At 55.7% G+C, this 15,445-nt stretch overlaps 7 protein-coding genes across 7 annotated transcripts; 3 read left to right on the top strand and 4 right to left on the bottom strand.

The window, feature by feature from the left end:
• Nucleotides 1-96: 96 nt before the first annotated feature.
• On the bottom strand, nt 97-1,647 carry SPSK_07443 (vesicle-mediated transport protein; the record flags this gene model as incomplete). The annotated part of the gene is made up of 4 exons (XM_016734105.1): nt 97-163; nt 233-590; nt 662-812; nt 886-1,647. The coding sequence occupies 4 exons, from the start codon at nt 1,645-1,647 to the stop codon at nt 97-99; spliced, it is 1,338 nt and encodes a 445-aa protein (XP_016591290.1).
• A 973-nt stretch (nt 1,648-2,620) lies between these two features.
• SPSK_08215 (uncharacterized protein) lies at nt 2,621-2,851 on the top strand (the record flags this gene model as incomplete). Its single annotated transcript, XM_016734853.1, has 1 exon — nt 2,621-2,851. The coding sequence occupies one exon, from the start codon at nt 2,621-2,623 to the stop codon at nt 2,849-2,851; it is 231 nt and encodes a 76-aa protein (XP_016591289.1).
• Nucleotides 2,852-4,429: 1,578 nt separating this feature from the next.
• On the bottom strand, nt 4,430-5,153 carry SPSK_07943 (protein mago nashi; the record flags this gene model as incomplete). Its single annotated transcript, XM_016734596.1, has 5 exons — nt 4,430-4,658; nt 4,729-4,792; nt 4,857-4,952; nt 5,015-5,052; nt 5,116-5,153. The coding sequence occupies 5 exons, from the start codon at nt 5,151-5,153 to the stop codon at nt 4,430-4,432; spliced, it is 465 nt and encodes a 154-aa protein (XP_016591288.1).
• Nucleotides 5,154-5,842: 689 nt separating this feature from the next.
• SPSK_06984 (coatomer beta subunit) lies at nt 5,843-8,845 on the top strand (the record flags this gene model as incomplete). Its single annotated transcript, XM_016733654.1, has 3 exons — nt 5,843-6,606; nt 6,650-8,637; nt 8,697-8,845. The coding sequence occupies 3 exons, from the start codon at nt 5,843-5,845 to the stop codon at nt 8,843-8,845; spliced, it is 2,901 nt and encodes a 966-aa protein (XP_016591287.1).
• Nucleotides 8,846-9,645: 800 nt separating this feature from the next.
• SPSK_10773 (histone-lysine n-methyltransferase clr4) lies at nt 9,646-11,012 on the bottom strand (the record flags this gene model as incomplete). Its single annotated transcript, XM_016737055.1, has 2 exons — nt 9,646-10,944; nt 11,010-11,012. The coding sequence occupies 2 exons, from the start codon at nt 11,010-11,012 to the stop codon at nt 9,646-9,648; spliced, it is 1,302 nt and encodes a 433-aa protein (XP_016591286.1).
• Nucleotides 11,013-12,127: 1,115 nt separating this feature from the next.
• Nucleotides 12,128-13,321, bottom strand: SPSK_07647 (histone-lysine N-methyltransferase SUV39H; the record flags this gene model as incomplete). The annotated part of the gene is made up of 2 exons (XM_016734306.1): nt 12,128-13,198; nt 13,268-13,321. The coding sequence occupies 2 exons, from the start codon at nt 13,319-13,321 to the stop codon at nt 12,128-12,130; spliced, it is 1,125 nt and encodes a 374-aa protein (XP_016591285.1).
• A 620-nt stretch (nt 13,322-13,941) lies between these two features.
• On the top strand, nt 13,942-14,832 carry SPSK_07835 (class II aldolase/adducin domain protein; the record flags this gene model as incomplete). The annotated part of the gene is made up of 1 exon (XM_016734490.1): nt 13,942-14,832. The coding sequence occupies one exon, from the start codon at nt 13,942-13,944 to the stop codon at nt 14,830-14,832; it is 891 nt and encodes a 296-aa protein (XP_016591284.1).
• Nucleotides 14,833-15,445: the final 613 nt, after the last annotated feature.

Raw genomic sequence — 15,445 nt, 5'->3', positions numbered from 1 at the left:
CTTGCCCGACGACCATTTGTCAATTCGGGTTTGGACGTGTTCCATTCATGCGAGATGGGTTAATCGTGTTGTCGTACATCATTAGCGGTTCGCCCTTCATCGGAACTCCACGGCGCTCATGCAGCCTTTGTCCTCAACATGCTTGAGCTCGAGTTGCTGGAATCTAGACACATTGTTAGCAAAGGTAGTGCTACTAAGATGCAACGAGCGCAGTCTTGTTGAGTTAACGCACTTTTCGCTCTTAGAGTGGAAGTAGATGCCGTGGACAACGCCCTCGAGTTGGTTGAAACAGATGTAGTAGAAGCCCTCAAAACTCGCACCGTGGATTGTCCGCACACGATGGTCCGGCACAAGGAAGTGTTCCTTCCAGCGCATAAATATGTTCTCTTTTTGCAGGTGCTCCTTTATCGTGAAGTTGCCTTTCTTGGCCTGCTTTGCGTACGGCCGGAATGCAGCAAACTTGGCCCAATGCGACATGTCAATGCGATCGTTGGCGCCCCACGACTTGGGTTTGGTATTGAAACCGTACTTGGAGCCGATAATCTCGCCTTCAAAATACGTCGTCAATGTCGGGTGGTCCTCTGTAAGACCTATTGCACATGAGTGTTAGGACCCGGTTTGGAATAAAAGTAGGAATACGAAAGAAATAGGGTATGCTCACCTTGTATCCGCAAGTAGCCGCAGAGAAACGATTCGCGCAAGTCAACATGCTTGATCTCTACTTGTACATCGTAGACTTGCCGCTCTGATTGCTGGGTGCCGACAAAACGGCTACCGGGACGAAGGAACTTTGACGGCGCCGCAGGGATAAGCTAAATGGGAACGTTTGTGAGCGGTGGGATGACCGGGGCTGAAGAAAGTATGTGGGGGAAAAGAAAAGCATACTCTTGGATAGGTTGGATCGCAGCCAGCGTATGGAGACGCGAAGTCCGACCAGGCAGCCTCGACTTCAATGTCTTCATCCTCGGCCTTCTCGCCGTCCATGCCTACCGGAAACAACTCATCGTTGCGTCCGGCTGCCCGTCTGTTGTCACCGAACCGGGCCGCCTCGGCCTGTCTCCGCAAGGCATCATTTGTACCATATGGTTCCCAAACCTCCATCTCGGGGATCGAATACCGGGCAATCTCGTGGCTGCGGATGTGCACATCACTGAGACGGCTGGGACGGGGTATCATGTTGTGGCGGCTGTGCGAGTCACTGGTATCGCCTTGGTCATCGTGGCTGTCGCTATTGCTCGTGGTACCGGGGGTATGCATGTCCGGCATCTCTTCGTCTGTGTCTGATGGCTTGTCGGCTGGATCCACGGGGTCCGTCGGGCTGTCATGCCCTTCGCTTGCATTCAAGTATATCGATTCGGTCTCGGGGGCCGCCGGTCGATCGGTGCTTAGTGGGGGAACTGGCGACATGGTTGGTGGTGACGGTGCGGGCAAAGGCGACTGCTCGCCGTCAACTGCGGTCGGCGGCTGTGAATGACTGCTACCGCTACCGCTGGCGATTGCGATTTCGTGGTGCGAGTGACTAGTCTCTTCGTACGGGGACTGTGTTGGATGGAGCCAGCCAGATTGCGCACGAGGCGCCTGGTCATCTGGACATGAGGAGTTGAAGTTGACAGAATCGTTTTCGTCGCGGGAGGCTGGAGTCGGCATGGTTGGTGCGAGGATGGAGGAGAAACGTAGAGGTGGCAGCAGTGATCGTGGCGCGTATAGAAATGACGCACTGGAGATGAGAGGGACCGAGATCGGACAATCGCGAGGAAAAGCTACAAAGGTCGTCGTGCCCCTTTCCGTAGACTGTTCGTCGGCTTCGATACTGCCGTCGAATCTAGTGACGCACTTGGAGGTTCGAGCGGGCGAAATGGTGGCGATCAGCAGATGAGAAGCGTGTGTCAAGGTGCGCAAGTGCCACCGGGTAGCCTTGCGGAAGAATGCCAAAGGCGCAAAAGAGAACCAAAAAAGCAAAAAATCAGTCGATGCGGGCCGACGAAAACGATCGACACAACGAATTGACACGGTTGTACGTCGAGGCCCGTCGATACGGATCGGCCGTTGGTCACGGAGAGTTGAGAGAAAGAGACGTTGGCTGGAGACTGGAGACGAGAGGTTGGATGGGACTGATGGACAGTGTACGGGTCAGCGCCGTATTATCCACAGTGTCGCGAGAGGGGGCCGCCGGTCGTAGAAGTTCTGAACCCCGGATTTTGTGACTTTAAGGATGCAAAAGCCGATAAAAACGCAAAACGGAGACAAATGTAGATCGGCAGCGGCAGTAATGCGAAAGGTCGTTGAAAATGACACGGGCGGATGCGGTTGAGCGACGAAAGCGCACGGCTATGACGATGCGTCCGTGATACGAGTCCTGAATTTGGGCTGCAGCAACAGGATTTAGGAAGAGTCGGGTAGAGGCTAGGGATAATCGAGGCCGGAGGATGTCACGTCGCAGAAGGATATGCAAGTACATGCAAGACACGTCGTACAGTTTCCTATGAGTGCCGTCCTGTAAGGCAAAAAAGTCGTTCGGGGTTGAAGAGCGTTGGCAGCCGAAGGCGTGATTGAGAAGAAGATAGCGAGGCAAGGCGAGACCGCAACGACGAATGGTAGGGCACGTTGACTTTGCAGCCAAATGGCATTCAATGGCTGGGCGTGTGCTGTGAGTCTGTCGATATTTCGAGAAGGCGAAATGGGCGGAGGCACCAGGGCGAAAAGGACGCTAAAGATCACTAGAGAAAGCAAAAACCAACGAAATCGAGACGGTGGAGGTCTGGTTACAATGCGACGGCAAAAGGGCACGACCGGGCGCGAAAGAAGCCGCCCTAAGGATATGACAGTGGGAGAGCCGCAAGAGGACGAATAGGATCGCGATGATGCAGAAAAAGGAGACGAGAAAGAGACACATCAATTACGAGAGAAAGATGCAAGAACGAGCCAAAGAACATCAAATGCAGAAGGCACAAGTGCCACAATTGGGGAAGGTACAAAGAAACATGACGACTAGGGTCATTGGACCAGAGACTGGGAAAAAAGAGGGGCTATCGTGCCCTAGCAGGTGGCAGTTGATGGTTGGGATGCCGTCTCGCCGTCCCAGGGACTCAACGCATTGATTTGCAGGCCCAGCCGGGGGGGAGGAGCGGTCGCGGCGGAGTTGCCAACGCGGTATCTGATCCTGTTGGCCGTTTGCGCATAGAAATGCTGTGTGACTGTCACATTTTGACGCATTCATTTTCACATATTTGATGTTTTGTACAGAATATGATGAGCCCAATCGGCAGGAAACAATATCACAGAGTACCATGCGCCGTACGTATTTCGTATGTCACACTTGCAGGTAAGATACAGCTGTTTTGACCTGCCGTGGATATCGCCTCAGCCCAAACTGCCCTGGCCTTGTGGGCACTTTTTAGCGGCTGCTGGGTGCGATTGGGCCCGCCCAGCCAGGCCCAGACTCAAGGACCTCCACCAACGCGATGTCGACCAAACACACGGCTTGAATTCACCCAAACAAAAAAGGCATGGCAAAATCGAGAACAAAACATGACAACTGAGTATGCCTGGAGCCACAGCCATGGCTAGAAGAGGGGTTCATCGCTAGCACTCTAATTCCGAGGCTGATTGAATATGGCCGGCCCATGGCTCCGATTAAAACATATATGCGACTCGCGTTTTACGTCTACTTCACAACGGCTGTGACTGAAGAGAAGTGCGACGTATAATTGGATAAGTTTTGGTTTACGTCGCTCTCACCAGTTTACTACAAAAGCCCACCGGTCAAACCCTGTTCACATGTGCATGCACGTCGACGTCAAGGCCAGCGAGAGACATGCACCAGCTCTTGATCTCAGCCCGCATGCCCAAGTTAATATAACAAGTAATATCAGGCGGGCACTCGTCTCTGCGCTTGTGTCGATATTGCTCACAGGATGGCACAGGAAAGGGAGCACATGAGAGGCGTCAGACTACGCCGCACCGTTCCTTTTGCACTTGTCCTAAGCACCGACCTGGTTTTGCATTCCGGTCGACTCCGGCAATCAGTATTGCGTCACCCCCCTCTGCGTCATTTGAATGTCGTGAAATCTCGTTTATAAGTCATATATTATTCTAGATCGTTCACGTCGTGTGCCTAGGGAAGGGTTGTCTCTTGCACCCGTCTGGTTTTCCGTCGGCTTTTGCCGCATAGGTCATGAATGAGACGAGACACTGTAGGCACGACGTGCTTTATCGCTTATCCCCTTTCTCGGTTGTGCCGTATTATGAATGTCCCGTAAATGCATGTTTTGCATTCCTCTATCGTCCCAATACCCGATATGGAGGAGTGTCTGTCGCTTGCGCCGTTCTGCGCCGTTCTGCGCCGGTCGGGTATCAATTTCGTATTTGTTTTGTACGGGCGTCTGCCTGCCCTTTGGCGTCCGCTAGAAGCTCTCAAAAAGAGTGTCATTTAGATCGGCTTGATCTTGAAGTGCAAAGAGATCAAACTGAAGACCAGCGCCTTCAGATCCTGCACTAGGTAGTAGAAAACGCGGAGTCCCTCGGGATCCGATGATTCTGTCACGTCGACCAGTGACCCGATCTTGGCCGTCTCAAACGAGATGTGTTCGCTGCCGATCCGCAGCTCCAGCTCCTGCCGGCCGTCTTTGTTCTTCTGGGGCCATTTGGCATCGTCCTCCCTGTTTGCGTCACAGTTGTTAGACTCTAGGATGTAACGTTCGCTCACGTCAGTAGAGGGGAGAGACGGACTTCATGATCTCGCTGAGCTTGACAATTCGCTTGATCTCCTCGATCACAACCGAGCTGACATACACTGTGGTAAGACTGTTAGCTACAGCCACAAAGGTAGCAGGGTGGTGACAGAGAGCCAAACATACTCTCTTTCCGGATGAGGCTGTCGTTGCGGTAGTTGGAGTTATTGGCATAGCGCGCAATGGCGCTCCGCCCATCACCAACAACACGGAAATCGAACTCTAGAGCACGGTTAGCCAATGGCCTGTGAGACACACGCGCAGAGACGCAGTTGCAAACGTACCAAGGAACTCGTGGCCAAAGCGACCCGAGTGGCCGGAGCTGCAAACGAAATGTTAGTTTGGACCAAAAAGAGTTCGGGCGAACCCTCAGATATCGACCTACTAGTACCGCAGGTAGAACTGCTCATTTGTGGACGTCATCGTGGCTGCTGTCGTACGATGGCGAAGGTAGCAACAGATGCAAGCCCCAAACACGAAGCTTTTCGCGTCGTCGACGAAGCACAGTGTGGGCAATGAACTCTTAGCTGCAAAGCCAACTCTCTCCAACGTGCGAATTGAGGGCTGGCGTCGCGCAACGGCCCATATTTCACGTGACATTACTCGCACCCGGCTCGTTTCTGCCACCTGGCCCGCAGCTCACCGCCTTAGCTTGTAAGCCCCCACAGCAGGCACAAGCCAGCAAAGGGGGGTTCAAGGGCCACAATTGGCAAGGGCCAATTTGGCACGCTGTTCTTTGGGAAATAGGGAGAAGGTGGACACGACCAGAGAGCAACGAACCTCTCTGCCTCACACAACCTGCAACGTCACCCCGTTCGCGCCCGTCTTCCATCACCCACGCCGCACCTTTGGTTCGCGACACCTCTCTCCAAGCTGCGGCATACCGTTGACAGTCAATCCCCCCAGGAGCGCGTGTTTGTGCGAGCACCGCTTCCCCCGCCCCTTTTCAACCCGCCACTTTGCCAAAACCACGGAAAGCGACCTCGCATTGGGCTTTCACCGTCCACCGTCTTTTTGGCCCTTCCCCCTCCTCCCCTGTCTCCTAATCTAGTTCCCGATCGACCTTGGACATTGCACCACGATACTCTCGCTGTCTCGGACCTGCCGCCATCATGTCTGCGTTTCTCGATGGGGCGTACAGCCTGATCCACCAGGACAATGCGGCCGACGTCCCTACCCTCAACGACCTCAAGAACCAGCTCGAGAAGGGCAACGATGAGTCCAAGTTGGACACCATGCGCCGCATCCTGGTCATCATGCTCAACGGCGACCCGCTGCCGGGCATCCTGATGCACATCATCCGCTTCGTCATGCCGTCCAAGTCCAAGCCGTTGAAGAAGCTGCTCTACTTCTACTACGAGATCTGCCCCAAGCTCGACGCTGCTGGCAAGCTGAAGCAGGAGATGATCCTTGTCTGCAACGGCATACGCAACGACCTGCAGCACCCCAACGAGTACATTCGTGGCAACACACTGCGTTTTCTCTGCAAGCTCCGCGAGGCCGAGCTGATTGAGCCCCTCCTGTCGTCGGCGCGCTCGTGCCTCGAGCACCGCCACGCGTACGTGCGCAAGAACGCTGTCTTTGCCATTGCCTCTATCTTCCAGCACTCGCCGGCCCTGATCCCCGACGCGGCCGAGCTCCTGGCGACGTTTATCGAGACCGAGACCGACCCCACCTGCAAGCGCAATGGCTTTGCCTCGCTGGCCAGCATCAGCCACGAGGCTGCCTTGACATACCTCACAAGCGTGTTCGATAGCGTGCCGAACGCAGAGGAGCTCTTGCAGCTTGCCGAGATTGAGTTTATCCGCAAGGATGCTGTCCAGAACAGTCACAACAAGGCACGTAACCGCCTTGACCGAGCCTTTACGCGAGGCATGTGCGCATACTAACCCCAATCTCTTGCAGGCCCGGTATCTGAGACTCATTTTCGACCTTCTCGAAGCCAACACGTCCACCGTCGTGTACGAAGCTGCGTCGTCTCTGACGGCCCTGACCAGCAACCCCGTCGCCGTCAAGGCTGCCGCTGGCAAGTTCATCGAGCTGAGCATCAAGGAGGCCGACAACAACGTCAAGCTTATCGTCCTCGACCGCGTTGACCAGCTGCGGAAAAAGAACCCGGGCGTCCTCGACGACCTGGTCATGGAGGTTCTCCGGGTGCTGCCCAGCCCAGACATTGATGTTCGGCGGAAGGCCCTCGACATTGGCCTGGAGATGGTCTCGAGCAAGAACGTCGAGGAGGTTGTCCTGCTCCTCAAGAAGGAGCTGTCCAAGACGGTGGACCAGGACTACGAGAAGAACGCCGAGTACCGCCAGCTCCTCATCCACAGCATTCACCAATGCGCCATCAAGTTCTCGGAAGTGGCCGCCAGCGTGGTTGACCTGCTCATGGACTTTGTTGCCGACTTCAACAACGCCTCTGCCGTCGACGTCATCAACTTTGTCAAGGAGGTCGTCGAGAAGTTCCCCAAGCTGCGCGCTACCATTGTACAGAAGCTCTTCGAGACCCTGAACGAGGTGCGCGCGGGAAAGGTGTACCGTGGCATCCTCTGGATCATCGGCGAATACTCAGTGGACGAGAACGACATTCGCGAGGCGTGGAAGCGCATCCGCGCTAGCCTCGGCGAGATCCCCATCCTGGCGTCCGAACAGAGACTCCTGGACCAGGGCGAGCCGGATGAGGAGACCAAGGAGGTCAACGGCAACGGCAAGCCGGCTGCCCCGACGGGCTCCAGACGCGTGCTCGCTGACGGTACCTACGCCACCGAGACTGCGTTTACGAGCCAGACCTCGGCCGCTGCGGCTCGTCTAGAGGCCGTCAAGGCTGCTCAGAAGCCGCCTTTGCGCCAGCTGATCCTCGACGGCGACTACTACCTCGCCACTGTCTTGTCCGCGACACTGACCAAGCTGGTGATGCGCCACTCGGAGATTTCGCCCGACAAAGCCCGCACCAACGCGCTGCGCGCTGAGGCTATGCTGATTATGATTTCGATTGTGCGTGTCGGTCAGTCCCAATTCGTCAAGGCGCCAATCGACGAGGACTCGGTGGACCGCATCATGACGTCGGTGCGTAGTCTGGCCGAGTTCAGCGAGCACAAGGAGCTCGAGACCGTGTTCCTGGACGACACGCGGAAGGCGTTCCGCAACATGGTGGTCGCCGAGGAGAAGAAGCGCGCCGCCCAGCTTGCCGACGAGAAGGCCAAGACGGCCATCCAGGTCGACGATGTGGTGTCGATCCGCCAGCTCAGCAAGAAGAACACGCTGGACAGCACGGACCTGGTGGAGGCCGACCTGGACCGGGCGACGGGCGGCGACGCGAGCGGCGCCGAGGACCTGTCGAGCAAGTTGTCGCGCGTTGTGCAGCTGACGGGTTTCTCGGACCCTGTGTACGTCGAGGCGTACGTCAAGGTGCACCAGTTCGACATTGTGCTGGACGTGCTGCTGGTGAACCAGACGACGGAGACGCTGCAGAACCTGTCGGTGGAGTTTGCCACGCTGGGCGACCTCAAGGTCGTGGAGCGGCCGACGACGCAGAACCTGGCGCCGCACGACTTCCACAATGTGCAGTGCACGATCAAGGTGTCGAGCACGGACACGGGCGTCATCTTTGGCAACGTGGTGTACGACGGCGCCCACTCGACGGACACCAACGTGGTGATTCTGAACGACCTGCACGTGGACATCATGGACTACATTGTGCCGGCAACGTGCACGGAGACGCAGTTCCGGTCGATGTGGACCGAGTTCGAGTGGGAGAACAAGGTGAACATCAACAGCAAGGCGCCGACGCTGCGCGCCTTCCTCGAGGGCCTGATGAAGGCGACGAACATGAACTGCTTGACGCCCGAGGCGGCCATGAAGGGCGACTGCCAGTTCCTCAGCGCCAACCTCTACGCACGCAGCGTGTTTGGTACGTTACATGTCGCTGCACTTTTGTTTGTTGAAAATGCCCCTACTAACCATCTGCAGGCGAGGACGCTCTGGCCAACTTGAGCATTGAGAAGGAGGGCGAGGACGGCCCGATCACGGGCTTTGTGCGGATACGCAGCAGATCGCAAGGCCTGGCCCTCAGCCTGGGCTCGCTGAAGGGCCTCAGCAAGATTGGCGTCGCGGCTTAAAACGGAAAAAGGGCGCTCTCGTTTCATTTTTGTTCTTGGTCGGCCGTCTTTCTAATTATTGAATCTGACGTTGTTCACAACCCTGCTGCTACTTTGCTACAGCTGCTGGTGATGGTTGTTGATGATGGTGTCTTCCTTATCTTTGCCTGTTTGTGTCATTGTTAGGGACGTGTTTCTAGCTCCATTTTTCTTATATTATTATTTGTCTCTCTCTCCTTACTTTAACCTTTCCGGTTTCGTTTATTATATGCTGTCGGAAAGAACCAAAAAAAGTGGGCATGTTTTACACGATGGGATGAAGACGCTTTGATGTTTGGCAACATAAACAAGTTAAAATTACCTGGGTAGAAGGCAAGGAATATACAAAAATACACCGATTTGGCAGAGATCGTGATCAAATTTCATTAATGCAGGTTTTGTCATGGAATATATTGCATTCGGGCCACTGATTTCTGGGTATATGTGAGAGAGAAATATGGTACTGACGTTATCGACAAACTGCGCAAAAAAAAATGCGATTACATTTAGACCAAATTTGGTACATAGTGCAAAACAGTACGTAGCCGCCCTATTTGCGGTTGGATACGACCAGTGGCATCCTCGTCATGGAGTAGATGATTAGAAAGCGATTGGATATAACAAAAACTGTGTAAATGGAAACGAAAATGATGAACAGGACATGGGGTATTTTGGTAGCGAAAATGCAGAATACAGACAGACGTAGGAAGATATTGTGCAGCCAAAAGTGAACAAGAAACGTGTGAGGCGAGTGACATGGAATCGTAGATGGCCACTGCCCTTTATGTCGCCCCGAAAACAAGGGCATTGACGATATGGCCCTCTTTCCAGCCCTGGGCCTGGAGCGAGGTGCCGTCCTTGAGAATCTTGCCGAGGTAGGCGATGCGGACACGAGCATCGTGCGGGAGCTTGGCCTTTTCAGAGATGCGGTGGGCCACGCTGCGGACGGGCTCCTCGCGACCGAGCGAGACGATGACGTCGCGGGAGGTGACACTGAGGCGAGCGCGGACGGTAAACTGGTTGGCAGCGGCGGCGATGTTGACGACTTCCTTTCCTTTTTCTTCGCGGCGGCGGCGGCGGCGGTGGGGGTTTGTCGGCGAGGCTGTCGCCGTATCGAGGCGGTGCCGGGCTTCGTCACCACACGTATCTTCGTCATCGTCATCGTCATCGCCATCGCCTTCTCCTTCGTTGTCATAGTCAGAATCCTCCGACAGGTTGGCCTCGCTGCCCGGGTCATCGAGGGCCGCGCCCTTGGTCTCATCGACGTCGGAGTCGTTGTGCTCTGGGTCGCTGGCCAAGTTGGTGGGGTCAGAGACGATCCACGCCGGCAGGGCATAAAAGTTACCAAAGGCATCGTATGCACCCTGGGCCATGTCACCGGTGGGCAGGGTAATGTCGGCGGCATCGAGGATAGTCTGGGCGGTGGTGCGAGCTTCCGTAGCTTCAGAAGATGCCGTGGAGCCTGCGCTTTTTGTGGGTGATGTAGGTGACGTGGGTGACGTGGGTGACGCTAGAGAGGCGGTGGTGGCTGCTTGAGACTCGGTCTCGGTACCAGCATGGGCATTCCTTGCTGCATCGACGACGTCGGCCTCCCACATAATCTCAAGGGCGGCACGTAGGGTCTGCCAGATCTCGGCGCGGCCTGTAACGCGGGTATCAAAGAAGTCGGTGCGTTCGCGGTCGATGGCGCTCCGGGTCCATACGCGGTTCCGGGAGGTCCAGCGGCGCCGTTTTATTGGTTTGTTGATATGTTTGGACAGCTCCTGTGCGGGCAGCCGCTGTTGTGTCGAGGAAGAGGAGGTGCCAGAAGCGGCGGCTGCTCGTAGCTGTCGGCTGCCACCGGTCGGGGGCGTCGAGGAGGAGGAAGAGAGACCGCCGGCATCTATGCCGTCGCGGTCGCCGCCACTGCGTGCACCAGCACAAGCGCCGGCCACACCAGCGCTCCTTGCCAGAGAAGCGGCGGCGGCCGACGTAGCCGAACCAGCGCCAGAAGCTTGGACATTGATGGCGCGGCCAGAGCCAGTAGGTGCACCGCCGGGATAGGGCGAGTTAGGGCCATCGGGGCGGGAGAAACAGCAGCCCTGGTGATGTGTTAGCAAGCTCTGGGATGGAGGGAACGCAATGTGGAGGAAGAGGGAGAGCTCACCATATTGACTGTTGTCCGATGGTAGTTGTATCTAATGTTCGCACAAGACCATGGTCACCCGAAAAAAACGGTCGAGGCTGAAAGGGTAAAGGAGAAGACGCGAGGTGGACGAAGAGAGGAGGCGACGTAGGAACGGACAGAAGCGGAGGGGCAACAGACGATAAAACGAAACAAGGACAGAAGGCCCGCGGAACGCAACGGCGGCTCTGGCAGGGCGATCGCGAGATGCGCAGATACGGTATGTAAGGGGTAGAACTGGTTGAGAATATAGGGCCCGGAAGGGGACAGGAGACAAAATTGACAAAGAGCAACTAGACGGCGACCAAAAGTGCGGAGACGGCAAGAGCGCGCAAGGACGGCGCAACGGTAGGTGCAGCCTCGTGGAAACGGGTCGTAGACCACAGGTGATCAAGACCCTTATTGTCGGCCAAGGACTCTGTGCCAAAACAGAATCAACGAGAGGGGTAGAAATGGTCCCCTGGTGCGCACGTCCGAGACAAAGCCATTGCTGGAGAGAATGAAGAGCCAGACGATGTAGACGAGCGGAGAAGTTGGCGTATTGCAGATGGGCGGTGCTAAACGACGCCTGAAGGCCAGGCTGGGTTTAGCGACATGACGAAAAGTGGAGTGCTTTTGCTCGAAAATGGCCAGACGTCACCACGTGGACCGAGCTTTTTATTGGAGAGCTGAGGGGAGGGGGGCAGGTTGCGCTAGCGTGTTGCGACACCCGCCTGTTACCACTGCAGCTGTGCCGATTGACGGCTGAAGGCTTGCAGTAATTGCATGCGCTGTGCGATGCTTTTGGTGGCCGCTACTGGGCACTGAATCCGCTGCACGTTGGATCCCATGATCAGCCTCGCATGGAGCTGACTTCTATTTTTATTGATTTGGAAGCACTTCCAACGCGGGCCGCGAACATCCGGCTGACTACACCCTCGCGTTCGTATCGATTCTTGAATACAAATATTTATTTTCCTGCTGTTATGTGCTTTCTCGACGAAGCGTAGTATTTCCTGTCATAATGTCGTGAGGCAGATGCGTATCATACATACTGTCAAGATCAAACGCTTGATGACCGTCCTCGTAAACCGTTCTCCTCTTTGCTTGTCACTGCGTCTTTACCACAGAAATTTACGGCAGTTGGGACTCTTGCACAGACACGGTGTCATGCCGGCAACGTGGTGCCGCGCGTCCGACGCCAGATCCACGATGCCATCGACGTAATCAAATGTCAGCTCGTCACCAGCAGCAATGTCGCTCACCGCAAAGAACGCCAGGTCGTGTATGTGCTTGTCCGCGTGGTCGCCGACGCGTGCAAAGATGCGCAGGTTGGGGCTGCACGAGTGGTTGATGAACCGCGTCGGGCCTGCACGGAACTCGCCGTCGCATTCGAGCGGCGGACCGGCCAGGCGGCTGTCGAGCGAGTTGGCGTCCGAAAACTTGTCGAGGGCGAACAAGTACACGTCTTTGCGGCGGGCCATTGTGGCTGCCGAGCGACGGAGGTTGGCCTCCCGCGCTGTCAGGATCTCACCGAGGTAGCGGTCGACAAACTGGCCCTTTCGAAGGTCGACGAGCGTACGGACACCCCAGCCTCGGTCTTCGGTACGGAAGATTTGGAGCGGGATGCGACGGCCGCGCTCGACGACACGGTTGGCACAGGTCGTGTCGTCCGACACGTCTGCCCCAATACCGCCCGCCTCTGTGCTCGTGCTCGCCGCACACGCACACCCTTCGTGGCACTCGTAGATGGGCTCTCGGCTGTCGAGGTAGCGGCTGCGCAGGAGTCCCGCCTTGTCGCCCTGGCTGTGGTAGGCAAACTTGACACGTCGCTGCTTTCCTATTACGGACTTGGCAGGCCGGCCAACCTTGTTGCCGCTGGCCCTTGTTTCTGTTTCGCTGTTACTATCGTCGCTTGTCGGCTCTTCTTCCCAGAGCATGTCCGACAGACATTCACAGCCGTCGTAACGGCACGCTCGCGCATCCGTGCAGCTGCACCCGCTGCGGAAACTCGCCTCGGCCGCACGTACACCCTGCGTCAAGATCGACTCTGTGATAAATTTAAAGTCCTTGGGCAGTGCCGCACCATCGCCGGTCTTGTTGACGATGGTGACCGGGTACTGGCGATGTGTAGGAAACGCCCGTAACTGGCACCAGTGGCAACCGTCTATAATAGCCGGCGGTGGAGGTCCCTGTCAGGTCAGTCTTTGTTCTTTGCTCTCTACTTCACTAGATTCCGGCATTCGGTGGCCTTGACGTACCGCCTTCCAGTTGTGATTGAAAAAATGCTCTCGGTATGACTCGCGGTCGCCCATATTTAACGTGCTATAAGGGTGGATGGATGTGAGGCGTGTGTTGGAGGTTAGGATGAGTTGTTCAGTGTTGTTATGAAGGTGGTGATGAGTAGCTGCAGCTTTACGCACGCGTGTCGACGTCAACGCGATGGGGCGTGTATGACGATGAGGAGCTTGGTGAGAGCTCTACGGCGAACAGTGGCAGTTGTGAGTTCCGGATTAAAGTGGAGCCTTCAACTTTGGCAACTCAGCGGTGGAAAACCAGCATAGTAAACAGCGGTGGCGATGCCGCCCAACAGCCGCCTTCTTAATCAATACTTTTCTTATATTTACTTATTCTCAAAATAACCAAGCCTCGTAGCCTTGTCAGTTCATACGACACACAATGCACTACCGTATGCACAATACCGACGGACTGCCTATCCGCGTGCTCTGATAACGATGTAACGGAGATGGCCGGAGTTGTGTGGGCTGCTGTCTTGATAAAGCTATCTGTGGGTGGGAACGACCAGTGTAAGTAACCGAATTGGGTTGCGAGCTTGTTTGTCTTGATGAACTTTACTTTTCGTGGCTCTATTTGAACTTATTTTGTCGTCTGGTTATTGATTTTACTTCAGCGAGATTCCGTACACTACACCAGCATGGCTCCGTCTGCTGTCGAAACGAATGGCACATCGTCCAAAACGGAGGGTTCAGTTTCTGCTGCTGACGTTTCCGGCGACCCAACTCTTGCGCACGTCAATGAGGAGTATGGCCGTCCACCGGTATTCGCAGACCCGCTCAAGTACCGTTCTTGGCTCAAGCACCGCCTTGCATTGGCCTTCCGCATCTTTGCGAAGCACGGCTTCATGGAGGGCATCGCCGGACACATCACGGTGCGCGACCCCGTCGACCCGTCCAGCTTCTGGGTCAACCCGTTTGGCACGCACTTTGCCCTAATCACAGACGACGACCTATTGCGGGTTAGCCATGATGGACAGGTGCTCGAGGGCGGGCCCAACAAGATGCTCAACTACGCCGCGTTTGCCATCCACTCGGAGATCCACAAGGCACGGCCGGACGTACAGTGCGCGGCACACTCGCACTCGCTGTACGGCCGCGCCATGTGTGCTACCGGGCGCACACTCGACATGCTGACGCAAGACTTTTGCATCTTTTACGACGACCACGTGGTCTACCCCAACTTTGCGGGTGTTGTGCTGGCGGCGGACGAGGGCCGGCGTATTGCAGAGGTCTTGGGTTCCCGCAAAGCCGCCTTTCTCGGCAACCATGGCATCCTGACGGCGGGTGCGTCGATCGAGGCGGCGGTCAACTGGTTCGTCCTCTTGGAAAAATGCAGCCAGGTGCAGATGATTGCGGAGGCGGCCGTTGGTGGTAGACGGAATGAACTGACCACAATCGGTCCCGAGGAGTCGCTCAACTCCTGGAAGGCGATCGGCACATCCGATGCAGGGTACTTTGGTGGGCTGCCACTCTTCCAAATGGCGGAGAAGGAGTTTGGCGAGAGCACGTTTCTGGGACGGGGAGTGTGAACGTGCAAGTGTAGCTAATCTGAGCTGACAGGAAAACATACAGCTTTCGCTCCACAAAAGTCTCCGTATATTATGCATACAGCACGTATGTTTTGAATTGCGCCTAGAGCGGTCAGACAACGGACGAGATATATTTTTGCGGTTGTCTTTCTGGATATGTGCTGGGATGCGGAGCACATCACCGCTATGATGAACGTGATGCACATACGTAGATCCTCCCTGGTCGATCCTTCTGGGATGAGAGGTCCTGCCAGCGGTACCGACCTTATCCTGAGCTTTTCGTGAGGGTGATAGACGGGGTGTTGTATGTTTGCCTCTTGGCGTGCGACCGCGGGTTCAAACGCATCACATGTTCCCATCTTGGATCACGAACAGAAAAGAAACCAGGAAAACCCGCAAAACGACCTCGAACGACAAGCCTGAACCTGGTTGTGGCTGTGTTCGCGGGATGTTCGCGGCAAGGAAGCACAGACAGAGCATTACGGAGTATTAGTGCGGCCTGCATGTTTTTTGTTTGATTGTAGAGGGAACAACGGCACCAATGTGTCAAAATGTTACACTTTGTACATACCTCATACGCGTTCCGTGTCCTCTCCTCTATGGAGGATTAGTG

Source organism: Sporothrix schenckii (assembly GCF_000961545.1).
Source record: "Sporothrix schenckii 1099-18 chromosome Unknown Cont41, whole genome shotgun sequence".
Taxonomy (NCBI): Eukaryota; Fungi; Ascomycota; class Sordariomycetes; order Ophiostomatales; family Ophiostomataceae; genus Sporothrix; species Sporothrix schenckii.
The sequence above is the reverse complement of the archived record's forward strand: the minus strand, read 5'-3'. Positions and strand labels throughout refer to the sequence as shown.